At 42.8% G+C, this 26,962-nt stretch overlaps 1 protein-coding gene across 1 annotated transcript; it reads left to right on the top strand.

The window, feature by feature from the left end:
- Positions 1 to 15,726: 15,726 nt before the first annotated feature.
- Positions 15,727 to 21,126, top strand: birc5b (baculoviral IAP repeat containing 5b). Its single transcript, XM_029718648.1, has 4 exons — positions 15,727 to 16,044; positions 18,478 to 18,587; positions 18,812 to 18,929; positions 20,963 to 21,126. The coding sequence occupies exons 1-4, from the start codon at positions 15,919 to 15,921 to the stop codon at positions 21,059 to 21,061; spliced, it is 453 nt and encodes a 150-aa protein (XP_029574508.1). The 5' UTR covers positions 15,727 to 15,918; the 3' UTR covers positions 21,062 to 21,126.
- The last annotated feature ends 5,836 nt before the right edge of the window (positions 21,127 to 26,962 follow it).

The raw sequence follows: 26,962 nt of genomic DNA, 5'->3' as shown, positions 1-26,962 counted from the left end.
ATAAGTACACCTCTGCATAACATTGTATGCTTATTAACATTAAATAAAAATAAAAAAGAAAGAAATATAGATCAACTTACAACAAAGAATAACTTTATTAACATTGTTTTTTTTAGTTTGTAACAGAAAAGACTTCAAGTGCATCAATTTGCCTGAAATTTAAAACAAAATTAAACCCTTATTTAAACTGTAAACATTTTTTGACCATTTGATACTGAAAAATAAAATTTAATATAATCAATAAATAATAATAAATTCAAATTGATCAGCAACATTAACTCAGGAGCACAATATATGAAACATTTTGACCTATAAAACAAAAATGAATAAAACAATTTGTGCTGATTTTTTTTAAATCAAAATGAGGAAGTCAGGATTAATGGCTACAATAAGCACGTTTTGCAGAGCACAGCTTTTCCAAGCGGGGTTTGAAGCATCATACTGCAACTCTCAGCTCCTGCTCAATGTTTAGCTGGGACCTGTACTTGGTCTTCAGTGCAGCAACAGCAGAGAAGCCAGTCTCACAAAGATAAGATGTTGCAAAAGGAAGAAGAATGCCCATGGCCCTCTGCCCTAAGAGTGGATACTGCCTCTCTACACTCAGAATTCAGAATTCACTCAGTGTCTGTGATGTGAACCTCAGTCTCAATGTGGAGTCAGACGTCATATCAATGAACTGGTCCTCCTCTGCAGAGCTGAAACCAGTTGGAGCTGGTGCATTGAAAGGATCTCTCACCCAGTCATATTGGGAACTGTTTTCAGGGAAGTACTTTTTAAAGAATCCCATCAGTGATGAAATATGCTCCTTAATATATGGAATCACTGAGGTGGCATCATAGTCAGTAGTGTCAACAAATTCATGCAGGTTCTGGAATGAATCAGTATTTCCTTCATCAAGTCGCCTGCCCCACATTGCAAGCTTTCCAGTGAAAGAGCTGATCTTGTCTGTGACCTGAGGGAGGTGTATATCTTTCCCTTGAAGCTGTAGATTTAGTTAATTTAGCTTTCCAAATATGTCACTCAGGTAGGCCAGTTTTGCCAGGAAGTTCTCATCACTAAATTTTTCTGTGATGTCATACTTGTGCTCCTGCTCCAATAACATTCTTATCTGCTCTCTGAGCTCAAAAACTCGGGACAAGACTTTTCCTTGTGACAGCCACCTTGCTTCACTGTGAAACAGCACAGCTTGATGTTCAGCTCCCATCTCCTCACAAATAGCAGAGAAGACTCTTGTTTTTAGTGGTCTGGTCTTTATAAAATTGACTACACCTACAATGTCAGTCATAACCTCACTTAATTCAGACAGTACTTCTGTGTATAACACAGTGTGTCCACTCAGCATTAGGTGAGGCCTTCTTGATGAGTGCCCAAAGTCCTTTTCTCATCCCTGCCATGGTCTGTGCACCATCACTGCAAACACCAATGCAGTTCTCCCACTTTAGCCCATTCTCAGTCAGGAAGCAGTCATGTCAAAACGTACATAAGCGATAAACAAACAGTCTTTGTTGCTGTCAGTTGCTTCATCGAACTGTAAGGCAAAACGTTTGTCTTTGAGTTTATCTACCAGCTGTTCTTTAATATCGTTAGCAATGTCATTTATACGTCTGGCGACAGTGTCATTGGACAGAGGGATAGTTTTTATTTTTGCAGCACTTGCGTCATCCAGCTTGACAGAGACCATGTCTAATGCTGCAGGCAGTATCAGCTCCTCTGCTATGGAGTGGGGTTTTTTGCACTGAGCAATTTGGTACGCCACCTTATATGATGCTCACAGTGCTCGCTGGTTTACTGAAGTAGCATTCACAAAGCGGGACGATTGTTGGCAATATTCGGCACGTTTTCGCTGAAAAAACTCAAGCGGCTTATCAGCGTGATTGGGGTGTAATGTCTTTAAGTGACGCCTTAATTTATTTGGCTTCATGCTGTCCGCTGCCAACATTTTTAGACACAGTAAACATGCCGGTCTTTCCTCGTCTCCCACCGTAGTCACAGTGAAGCCAAGCGCGACATACGCTTCGTCATATTTCCTCGTCTTAGCTTTCGGGAGACTTACGTTTGTCTCATTATCTCCGTCTCTCTCCGCCTTTCTTTTCATCCCTGTTAAATATTTTTCCATGGTGTCTCTTAAGGGTTTGTTATCTGCACTTCATATCTCCTGCTCTGTGCTGTGTGCTCTTGTTCGGTTAAAAAAAAAAATACTACGCGGCAAAAAAAAGCGTGTTCCCCGGGGTCACGCGCCCCCCCTGGCATCGCTCCGAGCCCCCCCAGGGGGGCGCGCCCCACTATTTGAGAAGGACTGGACTAAGCATAGGTGATTTAATGATGTTGAAATGTTGAAGTTGAAATGGTGCTGGAATAGTGGAGGCAGCTCCTGTTTTCTTTGCGACTTGCGGTAACTCTCAGTGATCTAAAATCAATAGTTGTTGGGTAGGATGAAAATGTCAGAGACATTAACTTGATTGACCATGTTGTAGGTCATGCAAGTATTTGTTACATGCAATATGCTTTTCGGACTCCATCGGACAGATGTTGTTCTCCGGTTTTGTGATGAAACAAATGTGTGGTTGAATTCATTCTGACACTGTCTTCTATATGTCACAGTGGCAAGGCATATGAACTAACTCGATTATAGAGAAAACAATGAAATTATCACAACACATAGGTTGTAATATAACTTTTTTTCCTGGTTTGGCTTCTCCAATGATTTTACCGACACACCATTACTATTCATTAAAAACATTGTTTTAATGAGTACATTTATTTTATTGAATCCTTCCACCAGACAGTTATAGTCTGGGCAAAAGCCAATTGTTAGTTCTGAGGTTCTGAAGGTGCTTACCAAACAGCCTGGTTGTTAATTACATTCTTATGTTTTGACCCAGTCGTTCATTCTATTCATTCCACGTTGCTCTGCGAAACAAATCGTTGGCATGTAGCTAGCCAGCAGAGGTTCAATGATGACGAGAGACAAGAACTTCAATGAATAATTATTCAATAAATAATTCATAAATAGGCAACAACTAGCTGATTGTCAAGTCAATAAGATAGTTATGGGATAGCTAGGTTAAAGTTACTTCTCCTTTGCTAGCTAGCTAGCCAACTAAAGATAAGCAGCTGACAGCATCTGAAATGACAGCAATCTATGTGCATTTTTTCGTTTCTTTTACCTTCGTTTCTATTGGCAATTCTTTGGATATATCCATTATAATGATCCTGATAAATGAATTCACCTGGATGTGAGAAGCTGTCAGTCTCATCATGTTTATATGCATGGCACGGTGGAGATCGCAAAAATCTGCATCCAGGATCCAAACAACACGTTTAATAAGTTATATTATAAACCGGGACGTTCGAGCCTTGGATGCTGATTTGCTGAAAGCCGTGTTTATCAGACACGGGGGTTTGTGACATGGGGGTTTGTGGTATATGGCCAATATACCACGGCTAAGGTCTGTATCCAGGCACTCCGCATTGCATCGTGCTTAAGAACAGCCCTTAGCCGTGGTATATTGGCCATATACCACACACCCTCGGGCCTTATTGCTTAATTATACCATGGCATTGTTGAATACTCGTTTCTAATTAGCTTGAAGGGCATTCTAGAGCATGCATTATTTACCTGTAATGCACAGTATAATTCAATGGCTATGAAGTTCAGCCTTGCATGCTCTATGTTTGAGCTGCTTTTGAAAGCAAAAGTTGAATTGAAAACATTATTGGAATTGTTGAATTACATTTTCATAATAGCAAGCTAGGACTGATCAAATCAGATCAAATCAGATTTATTTATATAGCCCTTCGTATATCAGCTGAAATCTCAAAGTGCTGTACAGAAACCCAGCCTAAAACCCCAAACAGCAAGCAATGCATGTGAAAGAAGCACGGTGGCTAGGAAAAACTCCCTAGGAAAAACTCCCTAGAAAGGCCAAAAACCTAGGAAGAAACCTAGAGAGGAACCAGGCTATGAGGGGTGGCCAGTCCTCTTCTGGCTGTGCCAGGTGGATATTATAACAGAACATGGTCAAGATGTTAAAATGTTCATAAATGACCAGCATGGTCAAATAATAATAATCAGAGTAGTTGTCGAGGGTGCAACAAGCACGTCCGGTGAACAGGTCAGGGTTCCGTAGCCGCAGGCAGAACAGTTGAAACTGGAGCAGCAGCATGGCCAGGTGGACTGGGGACAGCAAGGAGTCATCATGCCAGGTAGTCCCGAGGCATGGTCCTAGGGCTCAGGTCCTCCGAGAGAAAGAAAGAAAGAGAGAAAGAGAGAATTAGAGAGAGCATATTTAAATTCACACAGGACACCGGATAAGACAAGAGAATACTCCAGATGTAACAGACTGACCCTAGCCCCCCGACACATAAACTACTGCAGGATAAATACTGGAGGCTGAGACAGGAGGGATCAGAAGACACTGTGGCCCCATCCGATGATATCCCCGGACAGGGCCAAACAGGCAGGATATAACCCCACCCACTTTGCCAAAGCACAGCCCCCACACCACTAGAGGGATGTCTACAACCACCAACTTACCGTCCGAAGACAAGGCCGGGTATAGCCCACAAAGATCTCCGCCATGGCACAACCCAAAGGGGGGGCGCCAACCCCCCCAAACAGCAAGCCTGTTTGTTTGGTTACCAAGGCAACTACAGCTAGCTATCTAGTAAACTTGCTAGCTACTTCGGTGGGTGTTGAACAAATTTTTTGTGACAAATGAACACATTTCTAGCGGCAAATGTGTTCAATTATAGCCTTGGAATAAAAGGGATAATCAACTCAGGGCTCCATGCGTTCTCTGGAAAATAATGCAACTCCGTGGAAGGTTAGTTCCACTCAACACATACCTTACACGCTGTTCATTATTTTCCATAGAACACATAACCCCTCGTTGATTATCACATCTCATAGTCTATTAATTAAGGTATAGGCCTATGGTTTATTATGTGTAGGTCTATGTGAGGCCCATGTTTATGCCAGAGTCATGGATTTACGAAGGCCTACAAGACTATTTGGTCTGTAATGCAAAATCAAATGTTCGATGGTTTGTTGTGTGCGCTCGATTACAATAGGGTATAGGGTAGACTATGCTTTTCTGATAATTTAATGATGATTTGAGTGCCTACATTTTGACCCACCTACATTTTGTCGGCCCTGCCATTAACAGATTTCTGGCCACACCACTGTTGTATACTGTTTTGTGGTGAGGTTTGCATAACAGTGAGGAAAGGACCTTTGGTGCCCCCTGAGTTCCCCTTGAAACATAGACCCTGGGAGTATGACAGGATAAGCATATCAGTTTGCACTTTACACTGATCCCACTAAATATATATTATTGATCATGGAGGGACATATATGTCAGAGCACACTGTGAACATGATGGACAAGTGTGCGTGCAAATGTGCATGCACACGCACAAACAGGGAACACTGTGGAAACACACACACAGCTCACTGTGGACACACACACTGTGGACACCCGCACACACACACAGCACAATGTGGACAGGATGTGACATGGTGCCAGCCCTATGTACTCACTAGTGGAGGCTCCTCAGAGGAGGAAGTGGAGGACCATCCTCCTCAGTGAATTATTTTTTTTAAATAGTAAAACATTTAAAAATATATATTTTTTATATATAAACTATTCTAAGTATATTGCATTTTAGAATAACAGTCATTTTCTGTAATACATCACCAAATAATTTATAAAAGCACACTGATTTGCAATGAAGGTCTACAGTAGCCTCAACAGCTCTCTGTAGGGTAGCACCATTGTGTAGCCGGAGGACAGCTAGTTTCTGTCCTCCTCTGGGTACATTGAATTTAATACAAAACCTAGGAGGCTCGTGGTTCTCATCCCATTCCGTAGAATTACACAGTAATTATGACAACTTCCTCCAACATCCTCCAACCCGTCAGAGCTCTTGCAGTATGAACTGACATGTTGCCCACCCAATCAAAGGATCAGAAAATGAATCTAGTACTGAAAGCATAAGCTACAGCTATCTACCACTGCAGATCATAAAATGTGGTGAGTTGTTGACTCAACGAGAGAGAAAGACAAAAGTTGAACAGTTTTGGACAAATTAATTTCTTCAAAAAATAAGGAGAAGCAAGACAGAGAGAGAGATGATATTACATTTTTTGTTTTTACTTTCACTTGCTTAGCTAGCGAATGCATCTAGTTAGTTTAGCCTACTCAAACACCCGGCTCAAACAGAGAGGGATGCAATGTTAGCTAGCTGGCTATGGCTATCCAACACTGGAACTCTTCCAAGTCAAGGTAAGCTTTTGGTGTTATTAATTTATTGTCTCCGGAGCCCGCCGGTGTAATTGCTAAACTGCTTGCTGACTGAACACTGTGCTGCATGATTGTAGCGGGTTTACTAACACTTTAGTGTTATGCACCAAAGTCCAAAAGTGAAGGAAAAAAGGTGAGAGGAGGACAGTGCGCAGATGCGTGAAGGGATCATGCTGTTTGTATGTGGTTGCTATGAAAGTGAACTGTGTTTGTGTGTGATCAGGGGTGTATGCACTCCGCTGATTCTGTTGAAAAACTTTTCTTAAACGGAAGCAAACGGAATGAACTGGGGATAGACATACCTGAATTTGTCGAATAGAAACTCTTGTTTGCAATTGTTGGCAGTGGTGGAAAGTACTTAAGTAAAAATACTTTAAGGTACTACTTAAGTCATTTTTTGTGGTATCTGTTACTTTGCTATTTATATTCATACTTAGAATAAAAAGTAGAAGTTGTAAAAAATATAGATAGTAAAGTACAGATACCACAAAAAACGACTCAAGTAATACTTTAAAGTATTTTTTTTAAAGTATTTTTACTTAAGTACTTTCAGTACTGTCATACCAAAACAGACAGATCAGTACTGTCATACCAAAACCAGTAACTGGCACACCAGTTATTGTCGCACCACAAACCAGAGCCAAACAGTTAAAATAGCCTTACCAGATCCCCAAATTGACAGCTTTCTCTCTCTCTTTCTCTTGCCCCCTCTTTCTCTGAGTCACTCCTCTTTCCCTCAGATCAGTCCCAGTCGAACCGTAACTTCACCAGAACAGCACTATTCCCTGTGTGAAATCCCTTCAGACATAGAAACTATTCAGGGGTTTTATGTTCAAGACACTGGTGGTCGCTGGATGGACATGATGACAAAAATAGGATGAAAGGGACAAAAAATAACCCCACAGTAAATTCCGAGTGTCAAAGAAGAGGGACGTATGCAAAGACATACTACAGTACTTTACATTACAGACATTAAGCAATGTGGGACGTGAAAAAGAGACCACAAACACATCTTCTCTTTCACCCCCTTCCTCTCTCTCTCTCTCTCTCTCTCTCACTCACTCACTCACTCACTCACTCACTCACTCACTCACACACACACACACACACACACACACACACACACACACACACACACACACACACACACACACACACACAGAGCTAACCACAACAGGACCTTAATATTTGAGGACAACTGTCAAGAAGGGGTGGGTGGGAGGGAAGGTGGAGAGTCAAGAGTCAATGAAGGCATGAAGCGGAAAAGAGAGGAACCGTATGGGCACGGAGAGAAATATAGACATTTCAATCTATCGAAAGACGAAGGTCTGTGGTATGTTAAAGGAATCTATGAATAATCTGATTATCGACAGAGTTGCAGACAAGTCAGCCAGAAGGAGCAGACTAGGATAGCCTGATTCCAGAATTGTTTTGTGCTGTCTTGCCAACTACTATATTTGTCACAGCCATAGAAGTTGACAAGAACATACAAAAAGATCTGAGACCAGGCTAGGGCCAGAGAAAAAAGCTAAAAGGTCCATCAAGGATCTGCAATAAAAGGGAGCCAGTGTGCTGTACTGGAAAGATCCTGTCATACAAAAGCTGGCACTCACCCAACTAGCAGACAGACAGCTCATTTTGGATCTAGCTACACCAGAAAATCTCTCAGATAAAGTTAAACACATATAATCTACATTAACAATAATTCCATAATATACCAATGATGTTGAGGCACATATGACATTGCAAGACCAATAAATCACACACAACAACAACAATAATAAAGTTGAGGTAAATGTTACCCTACAGTGCCAGCAATCCTTCAATAACCATGAACCAATTGTCAAGTGATTTACTGTTAACTCCTCGCAAATAGTAATCCATAACCCTCCTATGACAACTGCTTACTCTGTGATTTACGAAGCCTTAGACATCACCATCAGTTGCATCACACATTATCAACCAGAAGCCATGGATTACAGGCAACATCCACATTGAGCTAAAAGCTAGAGCTGCCGCTTTCAAGGAGCGGGACAGTAATCCAGACGCTTACAAGAAATCCTGCTCCGCCCTCCAACGAACCATCAAACAGGACAAGCGTCAATACAGGACTAAGATAGAATCTTATTACACCAGCTCAGACGCTCGTCGGATGTGGCAGGGCTTGCAAACTATCACGGATTACAAAGGGAAACCCAGCCGCGAGCTGCTCAGTGATGTGAGCCTACCAGATGAGCTAAGTGCCTTTTATGCTTTGAGGCAAGCAACACTAAACCAAGCATGAGAGCACCAGCTGTTCCAGACGACTGTGTGACCATGCTCCCATAGCCGATGTGAGTAAGACCTATAAACAGGTTAACATTTACAAGGCCGCAGGGCCAGACGGATTACCAGGACGCGTCAGATACCTGGCAGGGTGGTGCCAGGCCAACAACCTCTCCCTCAACGTCAGCAAGATAAAGGAGCTTATCGTGAACTACAGGAAACAGAGGGCCGAGCATGCCCCCATTCACATTGACCGGAGCTGTAGTAGAGGGGATCGAGAGCTTAAAGTTCCTCGGTGTCCACATCACTAAGGATCTATCATCATCCAAACACACCAACACAGTCGTGAAGAGGGCACGACAATGCCTCTTCCCCCTCGGGAAGCTGAAAAGATTTGGCATTCTACAGCTGCACCATTGAGAGAATCTTGACTGGCTGCATCACCGCTTGGTATAGCAACTGCTTGGCATCCAACCCTAAGGCTCTACAGAGGGTAGCGCGTATGGCCGAGTTCCCTGCCATCCAGGACCTTTATACCAGGTGGTGTCAGAGGAAGGCCCTAAAAATTGCCGAAGACTCCAGCCACCCAAGTCATAGACTGTTCTCTCTGCTACCGCATGGCAAGCGGTACCGGAGCGCCAAGTATAGGACCAACAGACTCCTGAACAGTTTCTACCCCCAAACCATAAGCCTGCTGAACAGTTAATCAGATGGCTACCCGGGCTATTTTGATTGTCCCCATTTTTTGTTGCACTGACTCTCTTGCACTGGCTCAATGAACACTCACTGGACTTTACCCACACACTCACACATACTTACACTGACACTCCAACAAACACACACACACACACACACATACACACACACACACTTACATACACACATGCAAATTGCCGCCACACACACACACACTACTGCTACTCTGTTTATTATCTATCTTGATTGCCTAGTCACTTTTAACCCTAAAGACATGTACATATTACCTCAATTACCTCAACAACCTCGTACCCATGCACATTGACTCAGTAGTTCTTGTATGTAGCTTTGTTAATGTTATTTTATTGCGTTATTATTTCCTTTTTTTATTCAGCAAATGTTCTTACTTTTTAACTCTACATTGTTGGGAAAGGGCTCGAAAGTAAGCATTTCACAGTAGTCTACACCTTTTGTATTGGCGCATGTCACAAATTATTTTGGGGGGGATTTTATCAGACTTTTAGTGGTGCATTCTCACACCAGTCCTCTACCCCAGTGTTTTCCTGTTCCTGGGGAGCCAAAGGGGTGCACTTTTTAGTTTTTTCTCTAGCACTCACACACTTGATTAAACTAATCAACTCATAATCAAAACTTTGATTTGAATCAGGGGTGTATGTATTCATTAGAAGAAGACTGTACCAAACAGTTACAAAACTTTTTCGCAACGGAAACCGTTGGACAAAATCAGGTAGGTCTCTCCCGTTTCATTCCATTTGCTTCGGTTGCTTCCGTTTGGATCTGTTTGGTTCTCTAGTGATACACCCCAGGTGTGTGAGTGCAAGGGCAAAAACAAAAATGACCACCTCTTTGGGTCCCCAGGACCAGGATTGGAAAACACTGCTCTATCCAAGGGGCCCAGTTTGCATCCGGCCAGCAGTGGGGCAGAGTGGGAAGGGACCAGGTTGTCTTCATCCAGCAGAGGGGGAGGGGCCCAGGTTGTCTCCATCCAGCAGAGGGGCAAAGGGGGAAGGGCCCAGGTTGTCTCCCTCCTGCAGAGGGGTGGAGGGGGAAGGGCCCAGGTTGTCTCCGTCCAGCAGAGGGGCAGAGGGGGAAGGGCCCAGGTTGTCTCCGTCCAGCAGAGGGGCAGAGGGGGAAGGGCCCAGGTTGTCTCCGTCCAGCAGAGGGGCAGAGGGGGAAGGGCCCAGGTTGTCTCCGTCCAGCAGAGGGGAGGAGGGGGAAGGGCCCAGGTTGTCTCCGTCCAGCAGAGGGGCAGAGGGGGAAGGGCCCAGGTTGTCTCCGTCCAGCAGAGGGGCAGAGGGGCAGACCATTTGAAGCAGTAAGCACTTTTCACCAGCCGAGAGTCGGGGGATAGTGTTACAGTAGAGACACAGGGGCTACAACTGTCCTTACCTCTCAGTAATAAACCGTTCATACCACAAACCATTAAAGCTGAGTGCCATTTCTCTGACCTTTAACCCTATCCCTATAACGTTACGTTTTATGTGCACCCCCAGTTAAACTGACTAGGAAGATAGGATACATCTTAAGTTACGACGGTGGGCGGGTAACCTGTCTCGTGACGTTTCTGAGCTCTTGTTTCAAATGTTGATTCTGACTGAAGTATATACCATAACACAATTCTGTGAATCTCTGAAAATGCAGGTTTTCACAATAACTATTGTGATCATGTGAAAGTCAGGAATAGGATTCATCTGTTTCATCAACCCCTCAATGTAATCTGTTTATGTGTGTGTTTATAGGGCAGACTATGATAAATATAGTATAATAAAATCACTCACCTGGGGTTGAGTTTCTATGATGTAGGCTACTATTGGAGAACGCCTGCCTTTATTTCATCAGTCCGTATTCCTTTTTGAATAGTGCACCAGGCTGTGAGGAAAATACATTGTTCCAAAAAGGTGGCTATCATGTATCCCTTCTTAGCAATGGATGTCCTATGGACATGTGGAAATGTGGTTTCATGTGTTTATGAATGGGGACAAATGCCTTATTCAAGATTCAAGTCAATTGGCTGCTACAGTATTGGTACAGGCTCACTAGTACTTACCTGTGCTGTCCAAAAGAGGGAGCAGCATCTTTCATTTTCCTATTCAGAGCCATTGCATTGCTTGGAGCCCCATATGACCATTGTTCCAAAAATAAGCATGTACCTTATTAGCTGAATTTACCCAGTCAGAGCCTAGGCCTACTGCATGGAACGAGAAGATCATGTGTTTTTAGCCAATTTAGCAATAGAATATTGAATATGTGGCGTTATCAGTGATGATCATTATGAAAATGTGTATGAAACAACCTTTAGCCTACATACCTCCATTACACCTCAACGTTTAGGCTAGCTGTTCTGGTCGAGGGCGCTGCAGAGCTTGACTACATTTAAGCCTTGATCACACCAATAGTGTTTTTGCGCTAAATGGTCCGCATCATCATCTGGATATGTGTGTAACAACAGTTCAACATTCACCTTCTGCTACCATTTCTGTCAAGCCGTCTACGCATACAGTTTGACCCATACGTTCTATAAATCCAACATATACACCATACAGAACACACTGCAAATTCCTCTGCAATGCAATGCTGCAAGGCAAACGCAGGGCTTTCATTGGAAATTAATGTATTTCTGGTGTACCAAAATGCAATGACGCTGTCGGTGTGATCGAAGCATTAGGCTATCCCCTGGCTGACTCGACTCACGTGACTTTGAGTTCGATGTCAGCAGAGAGGAAGAAGCGAAGCAAGAGCGTTCATTCTCTCAAAATCTGTCCACTCAGGAATACACAGATTCTGCTTATCGGTCTGCTTAAAGGGGGACTGAACTTTCTTGTTTTTTGTTTTGTTCATTAAGATATGCAGCGGTAATGACTGAAGCCAAACAATCTTTTTTTTGGGGGGGGGGGGGGGGGGTTAGAGTGTCTCTTATGTGTGTGTTCACATGTGGAAAGCGTTTGTACATTGACTCTGCCAAAACAGTACACAGTTACAGACCCGTCTACATAACAAGGTACTGTGCCTTGAAGTCGCCTTGGCTAGCTAGTGCTAACAAAGATTATGGCTATACTGACAATATACAGTGGGGGAAAAAAGTATTTGATCCCCTGCTGATTTTGTACGTTTGCCCACTGACAAAGAAAGGATCAGTTTATAATTTTAATGGTAGGTTTATTTGAACAGTGAGAGACAGAATAACAACAAAAATATCCAGAAAAACGCATGTCAGAAATGTTATAAATTGATTTGCATTTTAATGAGGGAAATAAGTATTTGACCCCCTCTCAATCAGAAAGATTTCTGGCTCCCAGGTGTCTTTTATACAGGTAACAAGCTGAGATTAGGAGCACACTCTTAAAGGGAGTGCTCCTAACCGCAGCTTGTTACCTGTAAAAAAGACACCTGTCCACAGAAGCAATCAATCAATCAGATTCCAAACTCTCCACCATGGCCAAGACCAAAGAGCTCTCCAAGGATGTGAGGGACAGATTGTAGACCTACACAAGGCTGGAATGGGCTACAAGACCATCGCCAAGCAGCTTGGTGAGAAGGTGACAACATTTGGTGTGATTATTCGCAAATGGAAGAAACACAAAAGAACTGTCAATATCCCTCGGCCTGGGGCTCCATGCAAGATCTCACCTTGTGGAGTTGCAATGATCATGAGAACGGTGAGGAATCAGCCCAGAACTACACGGGGGGATCTTGTCAATGATCTCAAGGCAGCTGGGACCATAGTCACCAAGAAAACAATTGGTAACACACTACGCCGTGAAGGACTGAAATCCTGCAGCGCCCGCAAGGTCCCCCTGATCAAGAATACATATACATGCCCGTCTGAAGTTTGCCAATGAACATCTGAATGACTCAGAGGACAACTGGTGAAAGTGTTGTGGTCAGATGAGACCAAAATGGAGCTCTTTGACATCAACTCAACTCGCCGTGTTTGGAGGAGGAGAAATGCTGCCTATGACCCCAAGAACACCATCTCCACTGTCAAACATGGAGGTGGAAACATTATGCTTTGGGGGTGTTTTTCTGCTAAGGGGACAGGACAACTTCACCGCATCAAAGGTACGATGGACGTCAAATCTTGGGTGAGAACCTTCTTCCCTCAGCCAGGGCATTGAAAATGGGTCGTGGATGGGTGTTCCAGCATGACAATGATCCAAAACACACGGCCAAGGCAACAAAGGAGTGGCTCAAGAAGAAGCACATTAAGGTCATTAAGGTCCTGGAGTGGCCTAGCCGGGATGTCACATGTCCTACTTATATCAGTACACTTGTAACAACTTAAGCAATACGAAATGTATATTCAACCAGATAAACTTCACGTAGCAAATAAGCCATAACACAAATTTGTTGACAAAATTTGACATTCTTTCTTTGACCTCCATACAAAACTCCTTGCTTGGTGGGTGAAACAATGAAAAAACACCATCTGCTGGAGGGAGACAGATTTTCTGGCGAGTTTGGCCTCTCTCTTCCTCTTCCTCTCTGGTGCTAGCCAACTTCATTCAATAGTTAGCTTCAGCTGGCTGGTGTGTGACTGTGGTTGGTTTGACATTGGATAGTCTATCTCTGGGGCTAGTTAGGGACCGTCAATAAGGCTCCCGAGTGGCGCAGCAGTCTAAGGCACTGCATCTCTGTGCTAGGGGTGTCACTACAGACCCTGGTTCGATGATGGGCTGTATCACAACCGGCCGTGATCAGGAGTCCTATAGGGTTGTCCGGGTTAGGGGAGGGTGTGGCCAGGGTAGGCCATCATTGTAAAATAATAATTTGTTCTCAACTGACTTTCCTAGATAAATAAAAAAATATATTGCACAATGTAAATGGGACAATACTTTCATGTTGCACATCTTTTAGTTGTCTCAATAAATTATTTTTAAAATGTGTATATGGATTTCTGCAATTTCAATATAGTTTGAGTTTTTTATTACGTCATTTAAATGTAGAACTATTGAAAATAAATGATATTGTCCCACGTACATTGTGTAATTTACTGATGGTCTCTAACTAGCCCCATATGGATATCGAATATTAAAAACAAATTGACCAAGGGCATTATGATTGGGTAGTGTGCAGCTGCGCTCCGAATTGATGATTATTTTGGTGCTGTGGGCAGGTGTTAGGGTAACCATCATTCTGTTACATACCATTTTTTCCTATCATCTCACAAATCTCTGTTTCGGGTGAGACTGACTTTATGACCAAAATTATCCTATTTAAACTTTGTAGCCAATTTTGACACTAGAATCGATGCTACATAGGCCGTTTTCAAAACGAGAAGTTGCTTTTTAGGGGCAGTCGCTCTTTAATTAGCAGACCGATAAGCAGACTGCCTGCCTTCCTGCATTTGGGACAAAAACTCCCTTTGCTATGGTGGATACAAAACCACCTCCTCATTATATACGAGTGTTAGCCAGACTCCTCCCTAGCTCTATAGACCTAATTTGGCCACAATAAGTACGTTCGAGTGGATCACTTTTGTCTAGTCCATCGTTGGTCACCGTCTTTCAAAGTTTGTTGTATTATGGTTAAAGAAATGGCCCAACATGTCGACTGCATGAACTTTACAAACATCATGTGATCAAAGGACATGCAGGTTTTTATAAAGTCGCCTTCAAGTCACTGCAGTTGCTTCTCACCAACTGCACCATTCAGCCATCACCTGCATTGTGGGAGGCAATATCTGTTAACCATTTATTAGGGTGTTTTTGTTTGACCCACAGGAAGGTGGCTAAAGATGTGACTGACACAGGAACCAACTTTGCCACGATTCTAAAAAATGAAAGAGATATTTGAGACCTCTCTCTAACCAATTAATTGTATACAAGTTATGTTTTCAGTTTATGAGTGTGGGATATGGGGGTGTAGAACAGGGAATGCGTCACAATTTTGTGGGAAACAGGTGGGGGTGTTTCGACTAGATAACACAGCCACAAAGTTAGATTCCACAGCTACAAAGTCAATAATGGCCCAAAAAAATGCTTTTTGGTCTTAATTTAAGGTTTGGGTTAGGCATAAGTTTAGCAGTTTGGTTAAGGTTAGGTTTAAAATCTAATTTAGGAAGATAAATTGTAGAAATGGGTGGGGTTTAGCCATTATTATGACTTTGTGGCTGTGCATCATCATCACGATGTGGCCGGTGACACTTTGCTTTATGAAGTACAATATCTTAAAAAATTGACTGCTGACATGCATCAACAGTGGACTAATGAAAAACATAACAAAAGACAGTATTTTGAGTGGATTTTCTCTTTAACTAGTAAAGACCCAGGTGGAGATGCACAGCATTCAGTGTCCTACCTGAAATCAATCAGAGTACACAAACAATTAAACAATTAATTCAAACGGACCAATAAGCTCACAGTTCCAAGTCACATGATTGAAGTAATTCACTACTTCTAGTCTTTCACCTGTGTATTTCTTGGCCTCAATATTTTTGCAGTTTTAGCCTAGGAGTACAAGGAATAGTCTCAGCTAATGAGTGAAAAGTAGTGTCCGTAACTAAAACCTACAAAATACCCTGACCTTCAACATTTGGAATCCCCTGTTGCTCACAATCAGTGTCTTGTGGGCCACACCTGTATATATCCAACATCATTCTCAAGCTGAAAAGGTTGCTTCCCTTCCTCGAGGCTATGACCAGTCTAAACGATTTGAGTGCGCGGTTTTACTCCTACAACAAGATGTACAGTTATGATATGCGACTCCAGAGCTTTGCCGATTGGCCTTTTCGTGAGGAATGTCAATGCACACCTGAAATGGTAAGATGAAGAAACCACCATTCAGTATCGCACAATGTTTCCTGTCAGTGAGGATACTGGAGTCACCTGTAGCTCTCAAACCTTTCTCTGTATGTGGGGTGTTCGGTAGTTACATTTCCTCGCTGTTGCCTCCATGTGAACTACAATTCCAACGCCATGTTTTAATGTTTAGAAATGTCAATCATTGCTTTCAAACTGGTTTTTGAAACATATGCTGATATGCCCATTTCATGTCTTTCAAATAAAGACCCACTTCTTGCAGCAATTTTGCACAGCTCCACAAACTGTGTGCCTCCAGTTGAGAAACTAAACTTCCTCCCTAGTTAAGATTACAAACAGGTGTTCGGAGCATGCTAGATGGCTCGTTAACACAGGTAGCCATCTATGTCTTCTGTAAATAAGCAATATAACATGGAGATGTGGCCTTGTGGGAACACTAACCCTATAAAGGTGTGTAGTATTTTTATTTTTTTAAATATATATTTCTCACTGTTTCCAAAACCGTACTGCAGTGTTAATTTTAGAGCAAGCGTCAGGGCGCTTAACAAAACTCCCTCGCCAATAGGCGCTAAAGCTGTTAGCGTCTGACTGGAGTAGGGTCACCTGATACCTTACATTTCAATGAATGTCATTCTGACCAGACCTAACTGGGAAATGACGGGCAGGGAGAGAGGGCATATAATATAGGGCAAGCACTTATTTTCTACAGGAGAGAAATAATCCTATATTTTTTTTTTTACGTAGACACGAATCAGCCTTCTGACAGCTACATAGATAAAACCCTGACCCTCTTCAATAAGTCCCTGATTGTGCAGGTTGATTATGATCCAACAACCTACTCATGATGCCCCTAGCTTTGAATCATAACTGGACCAGTCTTGGGCAATTCTGTCACACACAGAATTGCCCTAGACAGATCCTAGTTACACTTTGGACTTCTCCATTGGATGATATTTGTTGGACTTTTATTAAAGCGGTTACACGTTAAGGCTTTTGCGTAAACTGCTGTGATTACTTTTGAGCCCTTCCTGGCCGTCCAGGGGATGTATGTGTCCAATGTGACGTGGAGATTTACTGTTAAGCAGGTGCTAGATTTTGTTTTGTCTGGTGCATTTTCTTCAGTCCTCCCTTGACCCTTTCCTCTCCCTCTGCTTCTGGTGATAAACTGTGTGGTGACAGCTCCCTGCCATGTTACTTCACCCTGACACAGCCACACCACATAGTCAGGCCCCTACAATGCTACCACGTTGCTTAACTCTCAAACAGCCACACAACCAACCTAGACTCGGGTAGATGTAACATGGTACACTTAAATCTGTCTCCCTCATTTAGTATGATATGTTTCAATTTGATATGTATTCATTTGTTGCCGCTGTCATCCATCTCGTGTGTTACGAATTGTAATTCATAATATGTTACGAATTCCAATTTGTTGCTTAAGTTAGCTAGGTGGTCTAAGGCACTGCTTCTCATTGCTAGAGATGTCAATACAGACCATGGTTCGATTCCAGGTTGTATCACAACTGGCTGTGGTTCGGAGTCCCATCTGCTGTGCATACAGGAATGTTTTGTGAGCACTGACTATATTACAACTATCTGGATTTTTTTTATAAGTCATCACAAACCTGATGTATTTATAGACGGTGTACCATTTATGTATTACACTCAATAGGAAAATAATGTTTTTACACAATGTAGGAACATATTTCACACAATGTAGGAACATAATATTTCACAAATTACTAATTTCAATGACAGGTATTTGTATCAACACTCATAATGAATGTATTTAAAATGTTTACATAGGAGTTTCTAGGGCACAGCATGTGCTTCAGAAGTAGCTAGACTTAGGCTCAGTATAGGCTCTTTAATATTTAAAAAAATTGATTCTCCTACACTTAAATTGAGAGCATCAATAAATGTGAATTGAGCACTGCTAGGTGGCTAATGTTAGTTAGCCTAGGGGTAGGTTTAGCTAGAAAGTAGTTTAAATGCTAAAGTTGTCTGTATTGAGATTGGCCTACCATGTGACGTCACCTACGCTTAACCCTGACCACATCAATGTCTACTAGTAGAATGGTGCATTGGCTCATTTCATCTGGTACACATTCACTGGCTGCACCATGTTGCCAGTTGGGTACCTACAGCTAACCCTCAAACAGCCAGACAACTCCATCACACAGCCTGATGCTTATCTCCTAATCTCCAGGAATTTTCCCTGACCAGGACAAATCGGGCTCAAATTTTAGCCTCCTACCCGGCATTGATACACACCTGATGGGCATCAGACTATAGGCCTATGTTATATATATTTGTGACTTGACAGTGTCTATTTACAGATGGAAAAAGGCATGGTTTGTCCGCTGCCCCATTGTGACTTAACAGTGTGTTAAAGGTTGATGCTCTTTCTGAACATGTTACCTGTATTTGCAGATGGCGACGTCAGGGTTTGTCCACTGCCCCAGTGTGAACGAGCCTGATGTGGCCTGCTGCTTCTTCTGTCTCAGAGAGCTGGAGGGCTGGGAGCCTGAGGACAACCCCTGGTGAATTTGGCCCTTACACTAGTTATTACTGGTCAGAAAGCTCTGTGCCTGAACTGTTTAAGAAACCATCAAGTCCCTCACCATTCACATTGGATTCAATACCATTATCGTTCAGTAGAAACGCTGTACCATTTGACATTTTGTATTATCAGCAAAGCCTTTCAGTTGTCATAAGTCTTAATGACCTACATGTCTCTGTCTTGTCTGTCCTCTGTTGTCTGTAGGTCTGAGCATATCAAACGGTCTCCTAACTGTGGCTTCCTGGCCATGAAGAAAGACTTTGGGGAGCTGACTGTGGCTGAGTTCTATCACCTGGAGCAGGAGAGACTGCGTATCTACATTGTATGTCACCAACCCTATATATGTATATAAACTCAGCAAAAAAAGAAATGTCCTCTCACTGTCAACTGCGTTTATTTTCAGCAAACTTCATGTGTAAATATTTCAAAAGTCAGAATCTGGTGTGGCTACCAGCTGCATTAAGTACTGCAGTGCATCTCCTCTTCATGGACTGCACCAGATTTGCCAGTTCTTGCTATGAGATGTTACTCTTCCACCAAGGCACCTGTAAGGTCCCAGACATTTCTTGGTGGGAATGGCCCTATCCCTCACCCTCCGATCCAACAGGTCCCAGACATGCGCAATGGGATTGAGATCCGGGCTCTTCGCTGGCCATGGCAGAACGAGCAGTATGGCTGGTGGCATTGTCATGCTAAAGGATCATGTCAGGATGAGCCTGCAGAAAGGGTACCACATGAGGAAGGATGTCTTCTCCCTAACGCACACCGTTGAGATTGCCTGCAATGACGACAAGCTCAGTCCGATGCTGTGACACACCGCCCCAGACCATGACGGACCCTCCACCTCCAAATCAATCCCACTCCAGAGTACAGGCCTCGGTGTAACGCTCATCCCTTCAATGATAAACGCAAATCCGACAATCACCCCTGGTGAGACAAAACCGCGACTCATCAGTGAAGTGCACTTTTTGCCAGTCCTGTCTGGTCCAGCGACAGTGGGTTTGTGCCCATAGGCGACGTTGTTGCCGGTGATGTCTGGTGAGGACCTGCCTCAGTCCAGCCTCACCTCAGCCAATTGCGGACAGCCTGAGCACTGATGGAGGGATTGTGTGTTCCTAGTGCAACTCGGACAGTTGTTGCCATCCTGTACCTGTCCCGCAGGTGTGATGGTCAGATGTACCGATCCTGTGCAGGTGTTACACGTGGTCTGCTACTGTGAGGACTATCAGCTGTCCATCCTGTTGTGTCATCTCGCAGTACAGACATTGCAACTTATTGCGCTGGCCACATCTGCAGTCCTCATGCCTTCTTGCAGCATGCCTAAGGCACATTCACGCAGATGAGCAGGGACCCTGGGCATCTGTCTTTTGGTGTTTTTCAGAGTCAGTCGAAAGGCCTCTTTAGTTTTTCTTAACTATGACCATATTTGCCTGTCTATAAGCTGTTAGTCTCTTAACGACTGCATGTTCATTAATTGTTTATGGTTCATTGAACAAGCATAGGAAACTGTGTTTAAACCCTTTACAATGAAGTTATTTGAATTCGTAAAAATCATCTTTGAAAGACAGGGTACTGAAATGGATGTTTCTTTTTTTGCTGAGTTTGTGACCTTTTTTATTGTTCCAATGGGAACATTTGTCTTGGACACACCATACTGCTGTATTAAGAATAAACATGATATACAGGTAACTGCCAAAATAATAGAAACTGCAGGAAATAAGGGATACAGTTGTGGTTCCTGACTTAATTAGGCAAGTAACATCCCATCATGCTTAGGGTCACATAAAAATGCTGGGCAGGCCATTATCTTGGCTTCCATGGCTAAGCCCCCGTAGGATGACGATACAAGGCACAAGTGGTCACTGAACGGTTTGATGTGCATTAAAACGATGTAAACCATATGCCATGGCTGTCTGTCACCAGATCTCAACTCTAATTGAATGTGTATGGGAGATTCTGGAGCTGCGCCTGAGATTGCGTTTTCCACCAACAAAACACCAAATTATGTAATTTATCATGGAAGAATGGTGTCGCATCCCTCCAATAAAGTTCCAGACACTTGTAAGATCTATGCCAAGGTGCGTTGAAGCTGTTCTTGCTCTTGCTGGCCAAACCCCCAATTTAAAACACTTTTTTGGTGTTTCCTTTTTATTTTGGCAGTTACCTGTATCTCGTTCAAGGCAAATGCATGATGTAGAGTACATTGCCCTTGGAAGTTCTATGTAGACTCAGGCTTTTACTGAATGTTATGATATTCTTTAGGTTTACGAGCTATAGTTGATTCTTGCTGTAGGGTTGCGGTTGTTTTCAGTTTACTAATGTAGGCCTAAGCTATTGTCATTTCTACTGTTGTAGAGGAAGACTATCCATTTGAAGATCGCCAATTTTCGAGATGAGGTGGAGAAAACAGTTAATTACATGAGGATGCTGTTTGATTCGGAATCTGTAATGTAGTTGTATATTTTAGTCTGGTGTTTTATCTGTAAATATTTTAGTGAATAAAGCTCTTCTATTTTCTACTGTGTTTTAGAACTATTTGAATGCAGAATTGCATTTTACCACAAGGTGGTGCCTTCACACTGGTTGTATGTAGCCCTGTTTTCCAGTGATGGGAAAAAGTACCTGATTTGTCATACTTGAGTAAAAGTAAACATACCTTTTTTAATAATAGAAAATGATGAAAGTACTTTTACTTTACACCATTGCTGTTTTCCAACATTGTTAGACATGTAGGCTCAGTGGGTAGAGCATGGTGTTTGCAATGCCAGCGTCGTGTGTGTGTGCATCGCCAGGGTTGTGGGTTCGATTCCCACGAGGGGCCAGTACAAAAAAATTAAAACATTTTTTTTAAAAAGGCATGAAATGTATGCATTCACTACTGTAAGTCGCTCTGGATGAGAGCGTCTGCTAAATGACTAAACTGTTCTCTAGCCCACATTCATGAAAGCATCTCGTGTGTTGCATTTAGACATTTTGCCTTTTTGATTATAATGGGAAGATTGTAGACAGCTTTGATCTGATCCTAGATCCACACTGCTACTGAGACACTTTCTGGACCCTAACGCCCCAAGGGCAATTTCTTTTTTTTCTTTTTTTAAAGGCACAGATTGCGCAGCCAACAGAATAACAATGTGGATTATTTTTCCTACTTTTCTCCCCCAAAGTACTTGCTGTTGAGTTTTCCTGAATGTGAGACAACCATAGTTTATTTTCAAACCTTGACCCTGGACAGATGGCCCCAAGCCCCTCCCTCAACACCAACTGTTGCTCTAGTAACATCTGTCACTTATAGGGGTGTGTTCAGCAGGGTGAGGGGAGTCCATGTCACTTGGATAGGGGTGTGCTGAGACACAGGACACAGTGTGCACAGGGAGCTTAAGTGTTCCTGGAGAGGGAACGGTTGTAGCTGAATTGGCAGTTGGTTGTCATGGCAGCAGGAGATGCTGTAGGTGTGACTGTAGTATGTGTAAGGGGAGGAGGGTATTAATGCTGTCCCACTGCCTTTCTGTAGTGGATTAATGTCTAATGCAACACACAGCCACTGAGCTCCTTAATATCACTTTATCCAGTTGCTACAGACTTTGTTTTTCTCTCCATGTGATCTCACAATATAGTGGAACGTGTCTCTATTAGCCTACATCTTAACACTTAAGTCCTAAATCCTAACAGAACAAGACTTCGTCAGCAATGGCTTAGTAGTTTCTGCCGCTTCTATGCATTTTATGTTTTACAATGCGATAACCTGTAAGACTACTAGCCTAATAAAATGACGCATACCCTAAAGTTAAAACTGCTGCAGCCACATTCTCTAATAATACAGGTATGTTTGTGTTGGCAAAATATAGCCTTTCTAATTAATTCTCTGCTGTATTACTACAGTACTTTTAGCACCATAGCGAACCACCGATTCATCCAGAGCTGTACTACTGTTGCACCGCACCCTCTCCGAATAATCGATGCCCTCCACCTCAATGGATTTTAGGAACAATCCAGCGCGTGCTCAATAGGCCTTGAAATCACCATTTATGTGCAAGAACAATGACGACATACGACCCTTGCTGCGAGACCAACGGCACTTCTGGCGCTTTTAGCAGATTGAATATGCACGAGCTGAATGTACAAAAAAAAGAAAATCGGCCACCTAGGGGCGTGCTTAACTGTAGGCGTGTTATACCGTTAACAAAGTTGTAATTCAGCATTCAAAACGTATTTTACTTAAATTTGAAATCAATTTCTGTGTTCCGTTTTTTATGTGTGAGCCTTGCACAGGGCCAACTGCGGTGATGAGATGATAAAGCCGAGTCTGGCAAGCAGACGACAGTCACTTGTCTCAAACCGTTTAAAGGGATTAGTTAGCACTGGGGAAGTTCCTCACCCCCCCCCCGTTGCAAAACGTAAAACCTGTCGCACAGGACGTTGATGGAACGTTAATTGGGCAGAACGGGCTCATAGTAATGGCTGGAACGGAATAATTGCATGCAATCGAACTCCTCAAATAAAAGATTTCCATGCTTTTAATTCACTACACTCCAGGCAATTTTAGAAGCTGTCCTCTCCTCAGCACCCTCCTGTGTGTCCAGGGCTGTAGGCCTACTGCAATATCCTTATTCGAAGACCCTAAAATTAGTATTTCAGATCATTCAATTGTAAAAACTTTTGATTTATTCTCACATTTTAAATTGATGGACAATTTCAATGGTTCCTTTGGGGGTCTCCTATAAATAATGAAATTATACCAATTTTCCCAAACTCTCTTACAAAACCCCTTTCTGCCCTCCAGGTCGCACTGAATCTCCCAACCACCTGATTTATTTGTAATGTTATTATACCCTCTGTCGGCTGTATCATGTTAATCATCAGGGTTGTGTCCCAAATGGGACCCTAATCCCTATATAGTGCACTAGTTTTTACCAGAGCCCTGTTCAAAAGTAGTGCCCTACATATGGAGTAGGGTACAATTTGGGATGCTGCCCCAGACTTCTCCATGCAGCTGCCTCTAGAGCACATTAGCCAAGTTTAATATTGACTGTGTATGCGAAGGTGATGAGGCGAACTGAACAATGAGATGAGGGGCTCCGGAAGCATCGGCCCAAACAATAGTTAGACTAGAGGTGTTTAATCCACTATGCTGAAGTTCCTTATCAGGAGGATTAGTCCTCCATTACCCACTGGGCACAGAAGTCGGTTCAATGTCTAGTTTTGATTTGAGGTGTCAACTAACATATATTCAATGTGAATTTTATGTCATTGGAATTAGGTTAGTTGGGTGAAAGAAATGCCCCATTGATGAATTTTTGCAAATCTAATTCGTGTTCCATGTTGATTCAATGTAATCACATTTATTTTTTTACTTGGTAACAATGTTGATTCATCAAGTTTTTGCCCAGTGGTTAAGCACCTCATTCCTGGGCCTGTACATCTTTACCAACTTACAAGGCTTCCCTCCAGACTTTAGTCAGGCTCCCCAACATCAAAACCCAGCCAGTTCGTTTAAGATTGACATCCAAATTGGATGTCTATTCACTTCCTGAAGACTACTGGGAATGCCTTCAAAACCAGCTATCAGGGCCAACAGTGAGTGCGATTCCCATCAAGTAGGTGTTGTGGAGGGGTGTAAATCCTTTGACTGGATCATAAAGTTGTGCTTGATCCTAGACTTGGACACTTAAAAAAATAATGTTTTAACCCTATCCCAAACCTTAACCCTTACCTTAAACATTTGGAATAAGTGCCTACACTTAACCTTTAACTTGATGTTTGGGTAACTGGAACGATACAGAACAGCAAGAGCAACAAAACCACTCCGAAATGTGATGTTTAGAGAACATACAGTTGAGGTTGGAAGTTTACATACAACCTAAGTGGAGTGGTTTTAAAACCACTCCACAAATTTCTTGTTAACAAACTATAGTTTTGTCAAGTCGGTTACGACATCTACTTTGTGCATGACAAGTCATTTTTCCAACAATTGTTTACAGGCATATAATTCACTGTATCACAATTGCAGTGGGTCAGATGTTTACATGCACTAAGTTGACTGTGCCTTTAAACAGCTTGGAAAAATCTAGAAAATTGTCATGGCTTTAGAAGTTTTTGATTGACTCAAATGATGTCAGTCTATTGGAGGTGTACCTGTGTATGTATTTCAAGGCCTACCTTCAAACTCAGTGCCTCATTGCTTGACATCATGGGAAAATCAAAATAAATCAGCCAAGACCTCAGAAAAAGATTGTAGACCACAAGTCTGGTTCATCCTTTGGAGCAATTTCCAGGTACCACGTTCATCTGTACAAACAACAGTATGCAAGTATAAATACCATGGGACCTCGCAGCCGTCATACCACTCAGGAAGGAGACGCGTTCTGTCTCCTAGAGATCAATGTACCTTGGTGTGAAAATCAATCCCAGAACAGCAAAGGACCTTGTGAAGATGCTGGAGGAAACAGGTAAAAAAAGTATCTATATCCACAGTAAAACGAGTCCTGTATCGACACAACCTGAAAGGCCGCTCAGCAAGGAAGAAGCCACTGCTCCATAACCGCCATAATGGGGACAAAGATCGTACTTTTTGGAGAAATATCCTCTGGTCTGATGAAACAAAAATGGAACTGTTTGGCCATAATGACCATTTATGTTTGGAGGAAAAAGGGGGAGGCTTGCAAGCCGAAGAACACCATCCCAACTGTGAAGCACGGGGGTGGCAGCATCATGTTGTGGGGGTGCTTTGCTGCAGGAGGGACTGGTGTTCTTCACAAAATAGATGGCATCATGAGGGAGGAAAAGTATGTGGATATATTGAAGCACCATCTCAAGACATCAGTCAGGAAGTTAAAACTTGGTCGCAAATGGGTCTTGCAAATGGACAATGACCACAAGCACACTTCCAAAGTTCTGGCTAAATCGCTTAAGAAACAAAGTCAAGGTATTGGAGTGGCTATCACAAAGCCCTGACCTCAATCCTATAGAACATTTGTGGGCAGAACTGAAAAGCGTGTGCAAGCAAGGAGGTCTACAAACCTGACTCAGTTACAACAGCTCTGTCAGGAGGAATGGGTCAGAATTCACCCAACTTATTGTGGGAAGCTTGTGGAAGGCTACCTGAAACATTTGACCCAAGTTAAACCATTTAAAGGCAATGCTACCAAATACTTATTGAGTGTATGTAAACTTCTGAACCACTGGGAATGTGATGAAAGAAATAAAAGCTGAAATAAATCATTCTCTCTACTATTATTCTGACATTTCACATTCTTAAAACAAAGTGGTGATCCTAACTGACCTAAGATTTTTACTTGGAGTAAATGTCAGGAATTGTGAAACTGAGTTTAAATGTATTTGTTAGGTGACCTAAACTGGGATATGCTTAACACACCAGCAGTCCTACAATCTAAACTAGATGCCCTCAATCTCACACAAATTATCAAGGAAACCACCATGTACAACCCTAAATCCGTAAACATGGGCACCCTGATAGATATTATCCTGACCAACTTGCCCTCCAAATACCTCTGCTGTTTTCCATCAGGATCTCAGCAATCACTGCCTCATTGCCTGCATCCGCTATGGGTCCGCGGTCAAACGACCACCCCTCATCACTGTCAAACGCTCCCTAAAACACTTCTGCGAGCAGGCCTTTCTAATCGACCTGGCCCGGGTATCCTAGAAGGATATTGACCTCATCCCGTCAGTCGAGGATGCCTGGTCATTCTTTAAAAGTAATTTCCTCACCATCTTAAATAAGCATGCCCCGTTCAAAAAAAATTCGAACTAAGAACAGATATAGCCCGTGGTTCACTCCAGACCTGACTGCCCTTGACCAGCACAAAAACAATATCCTGTGGTGGACTGAAATAGCATCAAACAGTCCCCGCGATATGCAACTGTTCAGGGAAGACAGCTAGCTTTTTCAAACAGAAATTTGCATCCTGTAGCTCTAACTCAAAAGTTTTGGGACACTAAAGTCCATGGAGAACAAGAGCACCTCCTCCCAGCTGCCCACTGCACTGAGGCTAGACAACACGGTCACCACCGATAAATCCATGATAATCAAAAATTTCAATAAGCATTTCTCTACGGCTGGCCATGCTTTCCTCCTTGCTACCCCAACCCCGGCCAACAGCTCCGCACCCCCCGCAGCTACTTGCCCAAGCCTCCCCAGCTTCTCCTTCACCCAAATCCAGATAGCAGATGTTCTGAGAGAGCTGCAAATCCTGGACCCGTACAAATCAGCTGGGCTAGACAATCTGGACCCTCTCTTTTTAAAATTATCCGCCGCCATTGTTGCAACCCCTATTACCAGTCTGTTCTACCTTTATTTTCCACCATAATTTGCAAATAAATTAATTAAAAATCCTA

This window comes from Salmo trutta, chromosome 28, assembly GCF_901001165.1.
Source record: "Salmo trutta chromosome 28, fSalTru1.1, whole genome shotgun sequence".
Taxonomy (NCBI): Eukaryota; Metazoa; Chordata; class Actinopteri; order Salmoniformes; family Salmonidae; genus Salmo; species Salmo trutta.
The sequence above is the reverse complement of the archived record's forward strand: the minus strand, read 5'-3'. Positions and strand labels throughout refer to the sequence as shown.

Excerpts from the sequence above, each read along its gene's own strand:
- birc5b (XM_029718648.1), top strand. The coding sequence starts at position 15,919 with ATGACCAGTCTAAACGATTTGAGTGCGCGGTTTTACTCCTACAACAAG. Across the intron at positions 18,588-18,811 it reads GAGCCTGAGGACAACCCCTG|GTCTGAGCATATCAAACGGT; the intron begins GTGAATTTGGCC and ends TGTTGTCTGTAG. Across the intron at positions 18,930-20,962 it reads AGAGACTGCGTATCTACATT|AGGAAGACTATCCATTTGAA; the intron begins GTATGTCACCAA and ends CTACTGTTGTAG.